Raw genomic sequence first — 18,172 nt, 5'->3', positions numbered from 1 at the left:
ATCTTCAGCAGAAGTAACAGCAGTAACATCAATACTGCCTTTATAACACTCAGACTCTGCACCACTTTTAAGAGTGTGCACAGCAACTTAGGTCCAAGTAAAGTAATACAATTCTGAACAGAAGTGAACAAACCCTGAACAAATTACTCATAAACTTCAGAATAAAGAAACATCAGAGGGTCAAAAAGGTACTACAACCTAAATGGAACTTCTAATTAGCCTAAACTCCTTATGCCAAATAAAATATTTCATAACAAAATTGATGGAAGGCTTAGACAGCTAAAATGCTACATATCTGGAAAGTAATGTCTATCTAGCTAAGCAAGTATCTCCAATAGAGCTTTATCTACTGCAGTTAAATCTTTCTCAATAGGGAGAAGTTGACTCTTCTGAAACCATCCAGCACCTATGATGTGAAATGTGTCATGAACCGTTCTGTGCTGAAATACCCCATGAATAGTCCTTGCCTACCTTCTGAAGTATTCCTTATAAAGGTGTATCAGCATATTTGAATGCTATCCAGCACTGAACTGGGGTTTGATTGCTGAAGAGATACCAATGGCAAGAGCAACACTGAACCCTGTCTCAGTGTCCAGTTTAAACCATTTGATACACAGGATCTCTCCTAGCTGGTTCCACCAACTTAAATCAAGTCTTATGATCCCATCTAAGATATACTAGGAGCCTATTTAGGCCAAGGGGGTTATGCAAACAACTGAGGGACAAGTAAGACATCAGTGCCACTGACAGAGTCCCTAGAAGAAGAAAGGTGAAGGCACATAATAGTTTTCCTAGCCTTAAGTGACCTAGTCACACTCTGGTGTTCCCCAGTCCCTAGACTTGAGAATTACATTATTAGAAAAAAAGGCTTAGAACTGACAGTGCAAAGACTTGCAAGGTCTGGCAACAATCAGTCTGAACATCCAGCCACAGGTGGATGCAATCCTGGAGATTCTTCAACACTCCAGTTACGGAGCAGGGGCTTGAGTATGTGCTATGGCAGGAAGTGCAGAAATCAAACACAGTATCCTCACGGGGCAGCAACAAATAGAAAACAATTAGCCTGTGCTTCCCAGACTTGGGCACATCCTTGGGAGAACCAAGTTGGTCAGAACATCTGAGTGACAGCATACAGAAAGATAAAAATGTGTTAATGAAAAATAAAAATGAAGTATTTCATGGCAGTCAGGTATATTACCAGCAGTGGGTGAAAAGCTGTATGCCTGCCCACCCTGATTAGCTGGAGGAAAGGAGGGCATGCCAGTAATACCTCAATGTGCATCCATACAAATAATACCATTGAACAAAGGGTGTGACAGGCTCCAGCTCTGAGTTCTTGGGATTCCAGGCCACTTGGAATGTGAATGCACATGTGGACCACCATGTGAAGAAAGGAAGTATGGGTTATAGACACAAGAGAGCAAAATCAAAGACACTGACAGCAGAGAAGAGGAATGAGAAGCCGTGAAAGAAGAGAGCTTTTCTCAGAAAAAAGGAGCCTTAAAATTCTTACAGAATCAAGAGAGGCTGGAGAACTCCAAAAATTATTTTTGGACACTAAATGTGTGGAAAAAAGCGAAGCAGCAAGGGGCAATAAATCAAAATAAGGAAAAAACAACAAAGCATGAACAATGCTTGTCTCAGTGAAGGTAGCAAGAAAATGGATTATATTAAAAGCAGCAACAGATGATACAGAGGACAAAAGTCTAAATATGATGTAAAATAAAGAGAACTTGCACTGAAAAAGGCAGAAACATCCACAATATATGACTTGCATCCAGAACAGCAATTTCAGGACTTAAGTGTATAGCATGTATTATCTTACTATAAAAATGAACAACAGCCCTCTAAAAAGATTTGGTGAGGATGTCTTTTCCTATCTTCAAACAGCAATAAAAAGGAGATTCTAGTAGTCTTAGCTAGTCAGCACCTAGGGAATACAAACCTCATCTGACAGAAGTGCTTACATAGGAGCAGGCTGCAATACAGCCCTTGTTCAAGTTATTATTCAGGCAATAACTTTTTCTTACATGTACACTTTAATTAAGAGGGAAAGGAAGGAAAAAATCGGACCTGTACCCTCAATTCCAAGTCTAGCTACCTGAAGCAAAATCAGTACCACACTGTGGATCTTTTCTTACAAAAAAAGCATTTATTTATTCTATTATTACTGTTTTTACAAATAGTTGCTTTTTCTTAGCAGGATTTAATTATGCAGCTATCAGGAATTACATTAAACGTAAGTTTCAAAAAATCACAAACATCTGTAAGATCGAGTATAAAGATATGTCTGAAATGAAGCAGATTGTGAAGTGAGAACCTTACTTTGAGAGACTGAGCAGTGTCAGCATCAGTGTCATGGTAAAGAATAACATTATTGGCCATGTCAAAGCTTTCACGCACGCCAAGGTGGTAGAACAGTGATGGTTGCTTGGAAATATCACTCATGTCCACAACTGCAACATCTGAAATGAGAGAAGTGGAAAAGAAGATAGAATGCTAAAAAAATAATAACTTTCATTCAAATTTTAATCTTACACGGGATTTAAAATAAATCCCGAAATTACACTCACACTGGACAGACAAAGTCAACATTTTCAAATAAGGGTCATTTTCTTATGAGAAGTAAATTTTACCCTTCATATAAAAGATAAGAGCCACTCATGAAATTATCAGTGTCACATTAGCTGGGAGGCTGAGTTTATCAATCTTGCTTAAGGTTTTGAAATCACAGCATCAGGAATGCCTTGGGTAAAAAAAGCAATTTTGCACTTGCTCCCTGAGGCCTGACAGCATGAATACCCATAGGACAGAAGTTTCAAATATTCAGGATGGAATACCTAAAAATAATAATGTAAATTAGAAAACCAGGGAAAACTGTGAGACCAAGTTTATTTTAAGAGGCTGAGGTTTGAAGAATGGGAAATTCCTAAAGCATAGAAAAAGAAATTACTCTGAAAAATTACTCTAAAAGCTACAGGCAAGATTTTCAAGATGGGGACACAGCAATGAGGGAATTCAATCACAAGCAGCCAGAGCAAGACTTCCACTGCTCTTCTTTAGTGTTCCAGTCAGAAATGAAAGTCAGAAACACAAGTAAGAACATTTACATCTGTGCAAGAAGAGCTATGCAGAGAGCTAACGAGAAATATCCCATCTTATGCAGAACAGCTGAGATACAGACAAAAGATTCTGAGTTCACCATTTTGTTCTCATATAGACCTAAAGAGCAATGCAGGAAGAAGGAGTAACTGGAGAAGAGGACACTTAATGCTGAGTTTTTATTTCTTGATCCTTTTATCCTATATATTCCTATAAAAATTTTGCTTTAAAGTTTTTTAGAGGTCTGTATCTATATGTCTGTCTGCTTTCACCACTTTGGGATACATAGATGAACTGAAATCCAAAGTATTCATAAGAATAGAGCCTTAGCATTGAAACCACAGAGGTGTCTGAGGTTCAAAACAGATTCCAGAGACTCAGTGCAGCTGGGCAGTAAATTCTGTGTCTCTGGAGGGGTAACAGACAGTGCCCAGTACATACGGGGAAAGACAGAAGGGTGAGCTACCGGTAAACAAGAAATCTAAAAGCAGGTCTGATGGCTGAGACCCAAATGCAGCAGCCAGTTAACCTTGGTTGCACCAAGGTTACACATCACAAGAATCAATACTCCATACTTAGTAGGCAGTTTCTTGGAAAAACCTGCCATGAATATATGCTCCTGTACAATTCCATCAGCCTATTCTGACACACCACATGGAGGTCAGCCAGTCCCTTGGATTACTGAGACTCCTGTTAAAGCACAAGGAACATTTTGAGTCTGAAGACCTGCTTTAAGAACAAAACATCACTGTTCAGGAGCAAAACCAAACAAACATAAAAAACCCCAAACCCCAAAATATCCCAAACCCCAACAAAACACACAAAAAAAATCCAAATGCACCTCCCTCTCCCACCAAAGAAACAAAACCCCAGCACAAAATCATGGCATAAGAAAATCCCCTTATTCATATAAAATTCAAATCCTGTATCATCTACAGATGATCTTTCCATTTCCAATGTTTAGCCAGCTGTCTGCAGCATGAATAAAATTCTACAGTGTGTATTGCACACTGTAATGTTATGTAAACTGAGAGAGGTCATGTAAGCTTGAAGAAGTAAAACCCAGCTCCACAAACTCAACAGAATCAAGATTACCCCAATATTTCCAAATCCTTTTGGAAAACATAAATTATCTATAGAACAAATTTAAGAGAAACTAACAAGCAGACTGAGAATCAAATACCATCTAGGAAAAAAAATTAGGAGCTTGGATGGTTTTTATTGCTTGCACAAGTGTGTTTCTGGGGAATCAGAATACTGTGAAATCAAAATCATCATCCTGGTAAGGGAACTCAGATAATGCAGTGTTATAGTGTACAGATATTGCATTTTACAATACAATGTGAGCAATGATTTGTAACAGAGTTTACTGAAACAGGGCTATACACAACTCATTGCCACATCTGGTCTACAACTCAAATTTGTCTCCTGCTGATTGCTGCTCCATAGCCATGTAAGTGGAATCAAAAATACATGAAACGGACATAAGAACAGAAATAAGCAATAAAAAGAAATCAAAATGAAGAGTAGCAGAGATGAAGATGTATCACAAAAATATGCATGTAAATTAAGAAAAAGCTCCAGGAAGATAACAGTGTATTCAGTTTGAGCATGGGAGCTAAGGAATAACACAGAAGTCAATGACAGAAGACAGAGGCAGAGCATCTGACGTGCTCCTGGCTGCGGGCTAGAGCAGAGATGAGAAGCTGTAATCCTTTGGAGCTCTCCAAGTCCTCCTCCAGGAGTAAGAGCAGCAGCCTTGGAGCAGGGAGGAAAAAGATCTACTTGCAAAGCAGCTTTACTAACATGCTAGTGAAATGCAGCATGAGCACAGAGGGCCCATGAAATTAATGCAAATTTGGGTGGAGAAAATATGACCCACAGTAAACACTTATAAAAGCAGTGGATCCCTGGGATGCACCCAGTGCATGGGGGGCTGAGAGTGCAGAGCTCAGTGTCACCTATGGCTGGGTCTAAGCACACTCCCCAGAACTACTGTTCTCAGGGGTACATCTGTCTTCCTGGAGTAAGGGAGTTTTGTGAGTCATGTAATGAACAAAGCTAGTATGTGACACCACAAATATTTCTGTTTCAGTTATCTTACATTTTTCTCATGATTTACACTAAATTACTTCATTTACAGTTCTTTAAAAACAAGATATGAGCCCCTGCACTTCAACCAGGCATTCAGAATTACTGATAAGACAGATAAGAATTTCCTTAAACTTCCAGAGACACATTAAAAGAAATAACTTCAACACTATGTGCTTTGCAAAACTTGATTTATGAAAAGAAACATAAGTCAATCAGAGTTCATTCTCAACTCCCATTCCCCATAACAAAAGAGCCTGGTCAGCCAAATGTACTTCAGGACTTCCCTTGACAAATTTAGGTTCAACCTCCACTACAGACAGGGGTGAAGCAAAAGCCAATTGCAGTTTTTATCAAATCTTGTCATGCATGAGAAATGTTATGTGATAATGAAATATTTCACACAGGTCTAAACCAGCAGTGGAGAGAGTTTCCTATGTTCAGAAGGAAAGACAGCAGAGGAAGGTACAGCCTCTCTAGAAGGACAGAAAGCTTCCAAGTGAAAATCTGTCCAATGCATCCACTAGATGCAGAGGAGGTGTGGGGATGTGCTTAATGTTGCATATGACCAACTTCAAATTATTCTGGAATAGAATATTTAAACTTATGGCTTCTTTTCTGCATTAGTGACTCATGTTCAAAAGAGCACACCCATAAAAATGTATTCTCCCTCATTTCTTCTTAAGCATAGCATATATTTTCAACTCATTTTATCCTTAGTAGTTGCCCACGAAACTATTTTCATCCTGAAATTAGTCAATTTTTGTCATGAACCCAAAAACTGATCTCAATTTATTATGTGATTGCAGTTCATTTGTCTAGGCTTTTGTTTCCACTGTGAAATGATTATGGTATGTGTGTATTTGTAGAGCAGTAAGGTAATTCAGACTTAATGTCTTGATTAGGTCTCTGCATTGTTGCAGCAGATGGCACATAACTCATTTCTGATACTACAGTTTACATATTTTAACACTACTGTGTCTTACAAGAGCAGAGAAGAGACAAATAACTGTGACAACTGAAATGAAGATTAGAGATCATTAACTGTGGTAAAATAGGAGACTATGAAACTAATAAATAATTCAACATGGAAAACATTATTAAACAGTTAAGACCAGAAGACTTATTTCTCTATCTTGAAATGCACCCAAAGACATCATATAATTAATGATCTAAATAAATCACAAGTCTTCACATGGCTTTTTTAATGATTTATGGAATTGTTAGCAAAACCAAAAGGACAATTTGACAATTTTGGGATCTTTACGTTAAAAAGTAATAAACAGAAGAAAATTAAGAAATAGCCTGCATTATGCTGATAGTTAAATAGAATCTAGGAGCCTAACAGAAGAAAAAGGTCAAAAAAAGTCTGTACTGCTTTCAGCTTCTAATCTAAGACACCTCCATCCAGCCTTATCCATGTGCAGAGCAAGAACCTTGCTCCATTATTTTGGATTCATTATTTTTCAGGATTTGGAACCTTTCTATACATAACAGATTTCAAATACACCCCCAAACTTAATGTGATAATAGAAATCTTATTGGAGGGAAATGCAGAGCTCAGCCCTTTGCTATTCACTAGCACCCTGCAAATTCTGAACCTTTACATTAGTATTGCTTCAGTTGATTGGCTGCTTGCATCATAGTCAATAAGTAAAAAAATATGTAATTCCTTGAAAACTGGTGAAGAAAACTGTGAAATTCTTCAGAAGAACAACAATACTCCTAAAGAAAAAGAAATTAAAATCTTTAATGCAGGATACCAATTAATTTTGATTTCTGCACAGCTCTTTAAAGAAGACAATACTAAAATTTTCACAGGAAAATAATTATGGTAAAACTTGGTGTATTTGAAAACCAGGAACCCTTTGCAGCTTTCACTTCAGCTAAAACAAAAGGCACACCACTCTCAACTTTAATACACCCCATGCTCCCAGAAACTGGGAAGCTCAAGGTAATAAAGCACATTTGTAGCAACTACCAACAGAACTGCTGAGGTGATTTTTCAGCACAGTTTGTTATTCTAGCAAAGTGTCCGTGACCTCCATTAGATCTTAGGCACAAGCCAATATTACTGTAAAAATACTGTCAAAATTTGTGATGACATTATGGCTCTCATAATGAATCAAGTTTCATTTAAAACTTACTGCTTTATAATCATGGTATCCTGTAAAAATCTGCTTACTTTTCTCAGAAAAAATACTGCTCTAATTACAATCTACAGCACCAAATTAAACCCAGATATTACCTTAGAAGCTGAAAGACTCAGGAGAGAAAGCTCTTTTTTTAATTTACGAACTTCTGGTATTTCAATTCAACTTTTTCAAGTTTGCAATATTATAGCATGAATTTGCTAACATCACTGGTTTGCTATAGGGCCAGAATTGGTAATAAAAATAAAAACAAATGAATCAGTAAGGATTTGTCCTGCAATATAGATTTATGTAAGTTATAATCACATTAAACAGCATTTTAAAAACAAATTCATATATTTCAGGCTACACTTAGCTTCTTGTAGATTAAAACCAAGTGCTGCACTTCTGTATAAATACAAAAATTAAAATTAACTGTAATAGTTCAGAAATTGCTTACAAAGCACCTTTAAGAAGATTGTTTTATAAGCTGCAGCTTTTGCAAAGGAGTCCTGGAGTGGCTGGAGCCCTGACTGCAAATTCCAGCCTACTGCTACCTCAGGACAGGAAACACAAGCATGCACACTGGATGTCTGAAACCTTTTGATGCATGGAGGGCACTTCCTTTGGAAAGGGTGTTTAGTTAATAGGCAAAAGGAAATGCTTCAAAGGACAGGAAAAATAAGAATTAAATTAGGTATGAATCCTCATATTAGTGTGGGAAAAAAGATTTCTTTCTGTTCACATATAGCAAGCACTGAAAAAAAAGTGACATTATCAGGTTTTATTAATGACACCAACCAAAACTGGAGAAAAGAAAACTTAAATACTGGCCAAATAATTTTTAATTCACTGCTTTAAAATTCTTGTTATCTTGAGAAAATAACACAGAGAATTCCAGTTCTAGTACATTATCCATATGCACAGTCTGACTATAAAATGAAGCAAAATCTAAACTTAAGTTATATCTTACTTTTGACAGCTTTAATGGATTTGTCAAGTGTTTTGGGAATTCTGAAAACCTGGGCATCAAGTGGCAAAAATTCTGAAAGGTGCTTTTCCATGGTTTGTCTGTTTGCTCAGGAAAACACAAGAAGTGTTGTAAAGTGGTAATTTCAGACTTGTGCTGTTTTAAATAAATAGAGCAACACCTCTAATTTTTGTTCTGAGACTGAGATTGTCATTTGCTTTTTACTTAATTGTGGCATTACATCTGCATCAGGCTTCATGTTATAAAGTGATTTACTAAAGAGAAAGGCCAGCACACCCCAAAATGTGTCACTTCTCCTCCCATCAAGAAATATGGAAGGCAACCCTGTAGTACCTAACAAGTATAAAAGCCAGCAGTCTTAGAACCACAAACACAGAGGGGAAAGTCATACCTCTCTTTTGCACTTCCTCTTTTTTATGTGTCAAATCTTGCCCTGGAAACCAGTTTCACAATCCTTCCCTGGGAAACTGCTCTGCTCAGGAAATGTGAATGCAGAGTGCTGAAGATGAACTATGTATTAGCTGAGCAGCAGCAGTATTCTTGATTAAGGGAAGTTTGCTGTTAAATAACTTTCCTGAAAGGACCAGGCAAATCCTGAGCTCTGCTATTGCTAGGAAACAAAAAATCTTTTCATTTTTCAGATTTCTACCACCCAGAAGCACCACTAACTGTAGCAATTCAAATGATTGCTTTGCTCCACTGAACACACAACACTGGCAACATCCCACCTCCAGAGACAATTCTGGGAACAGCTGTGGCAAGCAAAGTGGGCCAGCTGGGCTTTGTGTGGAAAGCAGACACATCCATGTAAAGGAGGAGGAACAGCTGACAACTGAGTGTGTTTCTAACCATAGCATTTGGGTGATGCTAGAAAGTCCTTTCATGTGGCCCAGCAAGGCAGCTCCTCCTTCCTGTGCACATGAAAAGTTTGGAACACTCAAACTCAATCCTCTCAGCTCCCAGCACAAAAAGCTGAAATAATGCAGGTTTTAAACCACCAGAGTGGTTAAAACTTACCAAGAAAAGTTGTAGTGCTTACAGTCTGAAAGTGGAGGTAAGAAAGCTGGAACACTTTTTTTTCCTGTATAGATAACAGGAGTGCCTATTTCAGCTTCTAGTGAAAGCCCTGGGAGAACCCCCAGTGGCCTGAAATGGCATAGGAATGAGCACTTTTTGAACAGCCATGCTGCAGGTGGTGAAATGTGAAGTGCAAAGAAGCAGAAAACAGAATAATCCAGTGTATCAAAAACAGAGGCACATGTAGCTGGAGTGACACTAGGGATGAATTCCACCAGCACAGCATCACATACATAGAGCCTGACAGCATTTTAATGTAGATAAAGAATACAAAACCCATATTTATTTTAAATATTTAGTGGAATCATAACTAGAGAAACTTCTTGTTCTTGAGATCAGTTCTCACCTGTAATCTTTTGTCCTTTTGATTTCAAATTCTAGCTTTGGCAACATTTGAAAATTTTAGTCATAGGCTATCTTAGCAATGTATGTACATTATAACACTCACTAGCAATTCTTATCCAGCAAAATCAACCCTCAGATGATACTGTGAAAATGAGACAATCATGCAAAACAACAGAACAGCTGAGACTGAGGGGCCAATGCTCATCTCTGGCTTTTGTAATTCTGTACAAAACCCCCCTTCATACAAAATCCTCCACAATAGGGTTACATTCAGACCTGAATATTGCAGCCAGTAATCATGTTAGTGCTGTGGTGTTACTTTACAGATACTCCATCTTTCATCTGTCCTCTGGTACACGGAACACACACTAAAAATAGATCTAGAACATATTTTTCATGCTTCAGTGGCATTTATTGCAACTCAGGGAAACTACTATCTAAAACAACTCATTTTTCTAAAACATGACAAAGTATTTGTGCTATATTTATAATTAATACATATTCCTTAATAGCTAAATGTCTGTTCCAAAAAATTACATCACCCAAGAGACTACACTTTAGTTGAGAGGAACAGAACAAATTACAGCAGGTGAGCAACACTGCCAGTTCTAGGAACTGATCTGTAGCCTGAGTTCTCATTTATTTTTATGATTTGGGGTTTTCTTATTCATTAGATACATTATCTAAAGCATTTCAAATTTTTGCCCTGAAATCACATTTTAGGAACTATTCTGTTAAATGGAAACAAGGACTCTTCCAAAAACCATTGACAGCAAAAGCTTTAACAGTGTTGATACTTCTTGAATACTATTAAATTCACAGCAAAACTAAGTTTCAAACAAGGCAAGACAATGTATTAAAAGAACAGGGCAATTCTACTGATCTAGAAAAGCAAAAATTGTGCCAATAAAATGCCTATGCTTATTATTTCTTTAACAGATCTTCAGGGAGAGTCTTTCAGACTCTGCCAAATCAGAATACAACCAGCACCCACAAGAACTGGCATGAGAAGAAAAGTAATGCAGTTAATGTAATACAGAGGCATCCAAGCTCAGAATGTGTTTTTAATGCTTTGCACAAGTATGAAGAAGAAAAATATTGTATGATTGGAAACACCTGATAATAACCTCTCTCAGAAGATAGCATAATTTGTGACTTTTTTGGTCTTTTTTTTTTACAGTTGGCAGTTTAGGGAAAGAAGGAAACAAAGACCTAATCCTCAAAGAACTCTTTAAATGTTGAATTGCAGAAGTTAGGAAATATATAATTCACTGTAAACAGTACATGCCTAGGCTTAGAAATTGCTTAATATTTTCCATGACAAAGCTTTGCTTTCAGTCCTTTTTAACTTTGCCAGTCTTTGCTTCAGGTTGTTGGGTTTTGTTTCTTTCTTTTTTCTTTTAAGAGATTTAATTAAAACCAACTTAAGTAATTTTGAGACTGCATTGGATAACTCACTTTTCTGGCCACTGTTAAACATGCTCGCATGGGAAATTAAGCAGCCTTTCAAGCACCAAATCAGAAATTTGTCAGATGGGCGAAGCTGTTTGGAAGTAACTCCTCTTAGCCTCATGAAATGCTGCTCGCTCCAAAGCGAAGTTCTGGGCAGTGAGCTGCTCAGAGTCACAAGGGAGATGTTTGGTCTAAGATGAGCCTGTTGTCACTGCCTCCATTGTCAGCACAGAGAGAGCAAAAGCACTTTTCCAGCCCCATTCCCCTGATCTGTGAGAAGCCAACTTCAGGAGATGAACTGCAGCCCAGAAGTGCCAGTTTCTCTCCACTGCCCACGAGGGGAGTTCAAGCAACTGCAGACACCCACACTGAAGGTGCTCAGTGCCCCTTCCACAGAGCCTCACAGCTCTGCTTTGAAGGATTTCATTAACCACTAAGGCATTCCACACTAAGAATTGTGTATATCATCTCAGCAGATGCCTCCCTAGATGTGCGCCCACCAGTTAACCAACAAAATGGCCAGTGGAGAAGGACTACAGATCTTTCTCATCAGTACTCTACTCACATTCTCTCTACCTGTGAGAGAGGAAGGACTGTCACAGTTCAAACCCTCTCCTAAGATTTCCAGGGATCTCTCAAACACCTAACTCATCCTTGAGTTTTCCATAAATTGGGAGCTCATTTGTGAGTCCCAGTTTATAATGCTGTTTGTTTTGGCACTCACTGTTATACAACTGTGGGGATGACTCACATCTTTAAGAGATGTTTGTGCATGTACTATCTCAGCCCAGGGTTTTTTTTCCTTACTTATATAACCTGTTTAATTACATTGAAGCATTGACTATAACCTTCCCACCTATGGATGAAGTTTACAAATTGGTTAAATTTTCAGCAAAAATACCTTCAAGCCAAATATAAGCATTGCATTTCCCTGCAAGACAAAGTCATTAATATAAAAGCTAGTAATAGACTTAACCTTCCATTTTAATTTTTTTTCCTTTCATACCATAGCTTGTGAGGTCCCAGGAACAACACAGCCTCAAGTCTGAGCGAGTTAACTCACAGTAGTGTGAGAGGTCCAAGTCAAAAAGATAATGTCCACACACACCGTCTCTGGAAACTCACAGCACAGACCTCTTTACAACAACCACCCTTCCTTGAGGAAGGATTGTAAAAATTTACCCATTCTGGGACTACAGTCACAGATCTTTAGTTACCAATCACAATCATATCAGGTGGATGCTGCCAAGATCTACACATTGGTAAAAAATGCATTATAGAAGTTGTGACACGCACAAGAGACCAATATTTATACCATTTCTTGTAAATCTACACTGTTCAAGATCCCAGGTTAGGAACTGAGAGAGATCTCGTTGCTTGCATCTTAGCCTTTTCAGTGGTTTTGTGGCTCAGGCAGATCAATGCTTATTGCTACCTGCAACTCCTACTTCCTTCACATGTTCCACTGCCTCTGAGTGTCTCTCATTGTCCTGTTCTCCCCTTATCCATCAACCAATCTTTAACTTGGCAATTTCTGGCTAACTCAGTGCTAGCACAGCAGCAGACAGAAGCTCTGTCACTGTAGCTGATCAGTCCTGTGAGTGGTATCAGCTACCAGCTTCACACTATTGTCCTGGTAAAGTACTTGAAGAAACTGTTAAACTTACAACAATTGAAAAAAATAACAGGACAACTTTCAGGACAACTCACTTTTTACATATTGTGTAACAAAAGACATTTGAATCTGTAACTTAAAAATCCAGTTCTGTAAATAGTGAAAAAGATTGTAGGTTGAGATGGTACACATCTCTTAGAATCATCCCTACCCAATTATAACCATATTTCATGAATGCCAAAATGAAGTATTTACATTTTAAAATTACTGTTATTGAAACCTCGCAATCATGCACCCATCACAAGTAAAATGGGGAAAAAAGATAAAGCACTTTGCTATCAATCACTTAACCATGTATAGTGTAAAAAGCAAAAACTATTAATCACTACAAGTTTCAGGATAAAAAATCCTTCCTTTATATATATACTGTGAAATACTCTATCACAGATAGAGAGAGAGAGAGAGAGAGAGAGATGCTGGCTACCTAACTATAGTTAAAATACACTGAAGAATCTTAACATTCTAATAAACTTCTTTAAACACAGCTGTGCTGGTTTGGAGTGAGATAGAGTAAATTTTCTTTTTCTTTTTTTTCATTGCCACTTTAAAACCTATGGACTGGTCCAAAGGGAGCAGGGGTACAGATTTCAATAGATACACCTTTACATGGCTGCAACCATGAGTTGCATGTCCTAAAAAACGCTTATAGCAGGACCCACTGGAGGAGAAGCCTTACGAGAAGCCTTACAAGAAGCAGTGCAAGGGCAGCAGTGACCCAACCAGAGCTGGCCTTGGTGCCAGTAACACAACATAAGCAACTTTTGCCTTATATGAAACTGTCCATTTCTCAACCCACAAGTTGTTTCACTTTTATTCTTCCAGTTCTCTCCCCAAGCCTGCTGGTGAGGAAGTGACTGAGTGAGTGGTGTTTAGCTGCCTGCTGGGATTACCCCAAGAGAACAGCTCAGGGCAGACCAGTGACTGTGGGATTTGTGGGGAACAGAGCAGTTCCCATCAGCCTCACTGGCTGCTGACTTAAGCAATGACACCGTGACAGAGGCTGACAGCATTGCAGGAATAAAAAGGGCATTATCATGGCTTAAGCAACTGAATGCTTGCCTGTGAAACTGAATTCCATACCTGCTTCTTCCTACCCCACAGCTGCTGTGTGATGCTAGCCCAGTCACATAAACTGGGATTTCAGAGAGGGGCTTGTTGACCATGCACTTATTAAGATTCTGAGTTTTTGAAGGAAAAAAAAATACCCCACTGAAACAGAAACAGTGATTTTAAAAAACAGAGCCCTCATTTTAAATGTACTTGGTAACAAACCAAATACCTTCAGAGAGAAGAAAATTTCTAATATTTTACCTAAGCAATTCACTTCTATCATCCTACTGTACCTTGGTATGACTTAGAACTTGAATAGTCTCTGATTCAGCATCTGCAGTCTTCCACCTGCAAAATAGCTAAGCATCTACAGAACAATCAGTATGCCTGATTCATACCTCAAAAAGACAGGTATTTCCATTTTTCATTCAACCCTTATACACAAATGAATAGTAAAGAAGCAGCATTTTAAACTTCTCAAAGAGTATTTGAATAATCCACATTTGTCTCCTTAGTTTTCTGTTCACAGATGTAGACAAATTAAGATTCCAGAGGTTGCTCATTTCTTGCTTTAAATCTGTGTATCCAGAACACTGAAAAAAACACTTATCAGTCACAGATGATCTGAAGACACCTGTTCAATAATTTTCCCTGTTTATATACTCTCAGTGTATTAGAAATTTTGATATAGATGCCAGACAGACATAATAACTGTCTCACATCATACATACTTTTCACTATGCCGTGTCATTAAGAATAACACTATTTCCTAATTTTTTTCTGTGAGCCAAAGAACCTACTAATTCTACAGGACATTCTTCTGCCCTATCTAGTACCAGAGAAAAAACAGAAACAGCAGAGTAAGCTAAAAGCAGGCAGTTCACACTTACCTGCTGCACTAGCAGTGCGCCAAGGCTCACACAAAACCATTTCCACTGCAGTGCACTAGAGTGGAGCCAGGCAGTTGAGAGCAAGCAGAAAAAACACCCCAAGCCTGAACCTAATTTGAACCTTGCCTGAAATTGGAGGGGGAGGTGGGTATGTGGAATGAGAAAGGTGAACTTTATTTAACTTCTCCTGCACCTCTGCACTTCCTACACTGGGTCATCAAAGGCAATCAAAGGGAATGAAGTACAGGAAAAAAAGAAGGTTACATAACTGGATAACTTGGCCTAAGTGAAATTAAAGAGAGTATGAAATTCAACAAGGAACGTTGTCCCTTTCTCCCCAGCTGCAGTCAAATCAATTTTCAGGCCAAGGAGGTTAGATAAGCTTCAACCTTTCAGACATTTATCCAAACTAAACCATTTGAGAATCACCCATCATTTAATGTTGAATACCTTGGCTGGGGAATGTAAAAAACCTGCTAAATCTGCACATCTCCCACAGGTCACACACCGGCCAACAACATATATAAAAAAAATTGGAGAAGTAAAATTATGCTGATCATTATCTTATTATCAAAGAAATATAATAAGAAGAAAAGTAATCAAAATACAAGGAACTAAAATAGAAAAATAGAAAATATTTCAGTACACTAAAGCTCATAAGTTTGGGTTAAACTAAGACCTTATTCCTTTCTTTATTTAAATATATAGCATATAAAAAAGTGAGACTTTTTTAGTCTGAATCTCTTATTTTTTCCCAAATATGTATCTTAAAAACAAATATCAAGAGATGTCTCCATCATTAGCATTGGGAATTTTTATGTACCAAACTTAGATATTCCACCTCATAACTATATCATAGATTTCCTCTTTATGTTAATGGTCTCCCATACTACCATTTAAGATCCACATAAAGCACAGAAAGTTATGCACAGAAAAAAAGTTAATTGAGGAAAGGCAGTATTATTAAAGTGCAAATGCAGATAAAGTTTGCATAAAGCCAGGGCATCATCTGTGAGCCAAGAGACTTGCACTCACATACAGATACTGAGTCCATGATATAACACTCTGGATGCTGGGCAGATGTGGATCCACTCTGCTATTTTTATCTTTGCTGTAAACAGTACAAGCTTTACGTGCCAGTCTAAAAAACTGCATGTGCTACTGAAAAAATCCTGATGTACCACTCAATGCTGTAATTTAAAAATTTGGAAGCTTCCATTAAAAAAATGTGAGAAATCAATTTCAAGACACTATGTAGAGATCAATAAAATCTAGAATTTTAGTAGAAGCTGGTCTTTCTAGAGTCATAGCAATTATCTACTTAATCTTTAACTATTCTATAAATACAGCACATATATAATTCTATAAATTCCAGCATGTAGACAGAGAATACTAAACACGAACACAGACTGTTTGTTATCACAGGGGAACCTATTCCCTAAGATCTCGATAGAATCAGAGGAATATTAGTACTTCCAAATGGTGATTCAGACAAAATGAATCACATGAAATTGTGATTTTGCAACAAACCTCTAAACATGGTCTCCAGCATTCTCCACCCCAAAAACATGGAATGGTTTAGGCCGGAAGGGACCTTAAAGGTCATCTAGTTTCAACCCCTCTGACATGGGCAGAGACACCTTCACTAGTCCATCTTCCTTAAGGCCCTGTCCAACCTGGCCCTGAACACTTACAGGGATGCGGCACCCACAGCTTCTCTGGGCAGCCTGTGCCAGGGTCTTGCCACCCTCACAGTAAAGTATTTCTTCCTTATATCAAACCTAAACCTGTCCTATTTTAGGTTAAAGCCATTCCCTCTTGGCCTATCTACAAGCCTGTGTAAAAGGTCCCTCTCCAGCTTTCTTGTAGCCCTCTTTAGGCACTGCAAGGTGCCATAAGGCTTCGCCAGAGCCTTCTCTTCACCAAGCTAAACTGCCCCAACCCTCTCAGTCTGTCTTCATGGGAGAGGTGCTCCAGCCCTCTGATCATCTTCACAGCTTCCTCCGGACTCGTTTCAACAGGTCCACATCCCTCCTATGTTAGGTCCCCCAGATCTGCAGGGATTCTCATCATAGCAGAGGGAGAGAATCCCCTCCCTCTCCCTGCTGGCCACACTGCTTTGGACGCACCCCAGGGTGCAAGCTGGCTCTCTGGGGAACTGGGCCACGTCAAGTTTCTCATCCACCAACATCCCCAGGCTAACCTGTACCTTGCCATGGTAAGCGGATGTAAGAAAGTATAGAATTAAGATGCTAAATTCTGAATATTCATCTTTTAAAATTGCCCAAAATACCCAAAATTACAGAAATTAATGCATTATTCTTCTCTGAATTTATATTCTACCATCACAGAGGCACTACTGCAAAACTAGGAATCTGAAGAGGCATTAAAGAGTAAAAAGAAATTAAAATAATCAAGCATTCTTTTTTTGACTTGATCACAAGCCAGAAGTCGAGATAGTTTCTGGTTTTCCCAAAACAATATGAAGATTTACCTGGTTTTGTTACTATAATAAGCAAAAAGCTACGTTTATCAGTTCCACCATTTAATTGTCATGATATCAAGAAATTCATCTCAACCATTTTCAGACTTCATTCTGATTTGAATACTTTCTCCAGCTGACAACATCCCACAACTTGTCAGTTACCTTAAGCCCCATAAACAGCACTAGGAAAAACAAGCACAGTGCCTGGCTTTGAGCTTGGTAATCATGTCCTCTCGTCAAACTGGGTTTAAAAAGACTGAAGCATACCAAACATCCATTGGCAAAGAAAATATCTGAAACACATATCGCAGTTCCAGAGAAGGCAGAGGTGATGCTGATAAAAGCTGACAGTTACTGTGTGAAACAGGATTGTGCACACAGAAGCTCTGCTAAGTAAGGCAGCCCAGAAACAAACAGTAACACAATTGTAAACATTAGCTTTTCTCCTGCAAATTTTTATTATCTACTAAGATTAGCACAACAGCAATGACTGGTCTAGCACTGTTAGAAAGCAACACACAGACAGAATACAGCCTTGTACTGTTTTCATTTACCAGTTCCTAACCTCAGTTTCACCTTGTCACTCTCCCAGCAAAGGCAAAACTAACAACGAATGTCTCCCTCAACACATAAATTAGCAGAAAGAAATTTCTTTCTTCAGCTTCTGTGAGTGACAGGCAGCAACAATAGAGTTAATGCAGCTAATCTTCAGCTGAGTGAAATTATTATGGGCAGAGATTTTTCTGCAATAGAAAAAACCTGCAGCTTTTCTGTGACTAAGGCAAAGACAGACACTTGATTCAGCCCAATTTCTTGTGGCTGATCTAGCTACTAAATAGTTGTAAAAAATTTAAATGGAAGGAGGGAGAAAGGACAGCAATA

General features: G+C 38.3%; 1 protein-coding gene across 1 annotated transcript in view; it reads right to left on the bottom strand.

The window, feature by feature from the left end:
• Positions 1-18,172, bottom strand: part of MAP3K15 (mitogen-activated protein kinase kinase kinase 15) — an 80,328-nt gene that overhangs the window by 53,164 nt on the left and 8,992 nt on the right. The window contains exon 2 of the mRNA XM_030951915.1: positions 2,326-2,465. Coding sequence (XP_030807775.1) covers positions 2,326-2,465 — 140 coding nt within the window. The remainder of the gene's footprint in view (positions 1-2,325; positions 2,466-18,172) is intronic.

The sequence above is a fragment of the Camarhynchus parvulus genome, chromosome 1, assembly GCF_901933205.1.
Source record: "Camarhynchus parvulus chromosome 1, STF_HiC, whole genome shotgun sequence".
Lineage (NCBI taxonomy): Eukaryota > Metazoa > Chordata > Aves > Passeriformes > Thraupidae > Camarhynchus > Camarhynchus parvulus.
This window is presented reverse-complemented; position numbering and strand designations above follow the sequence as displayed.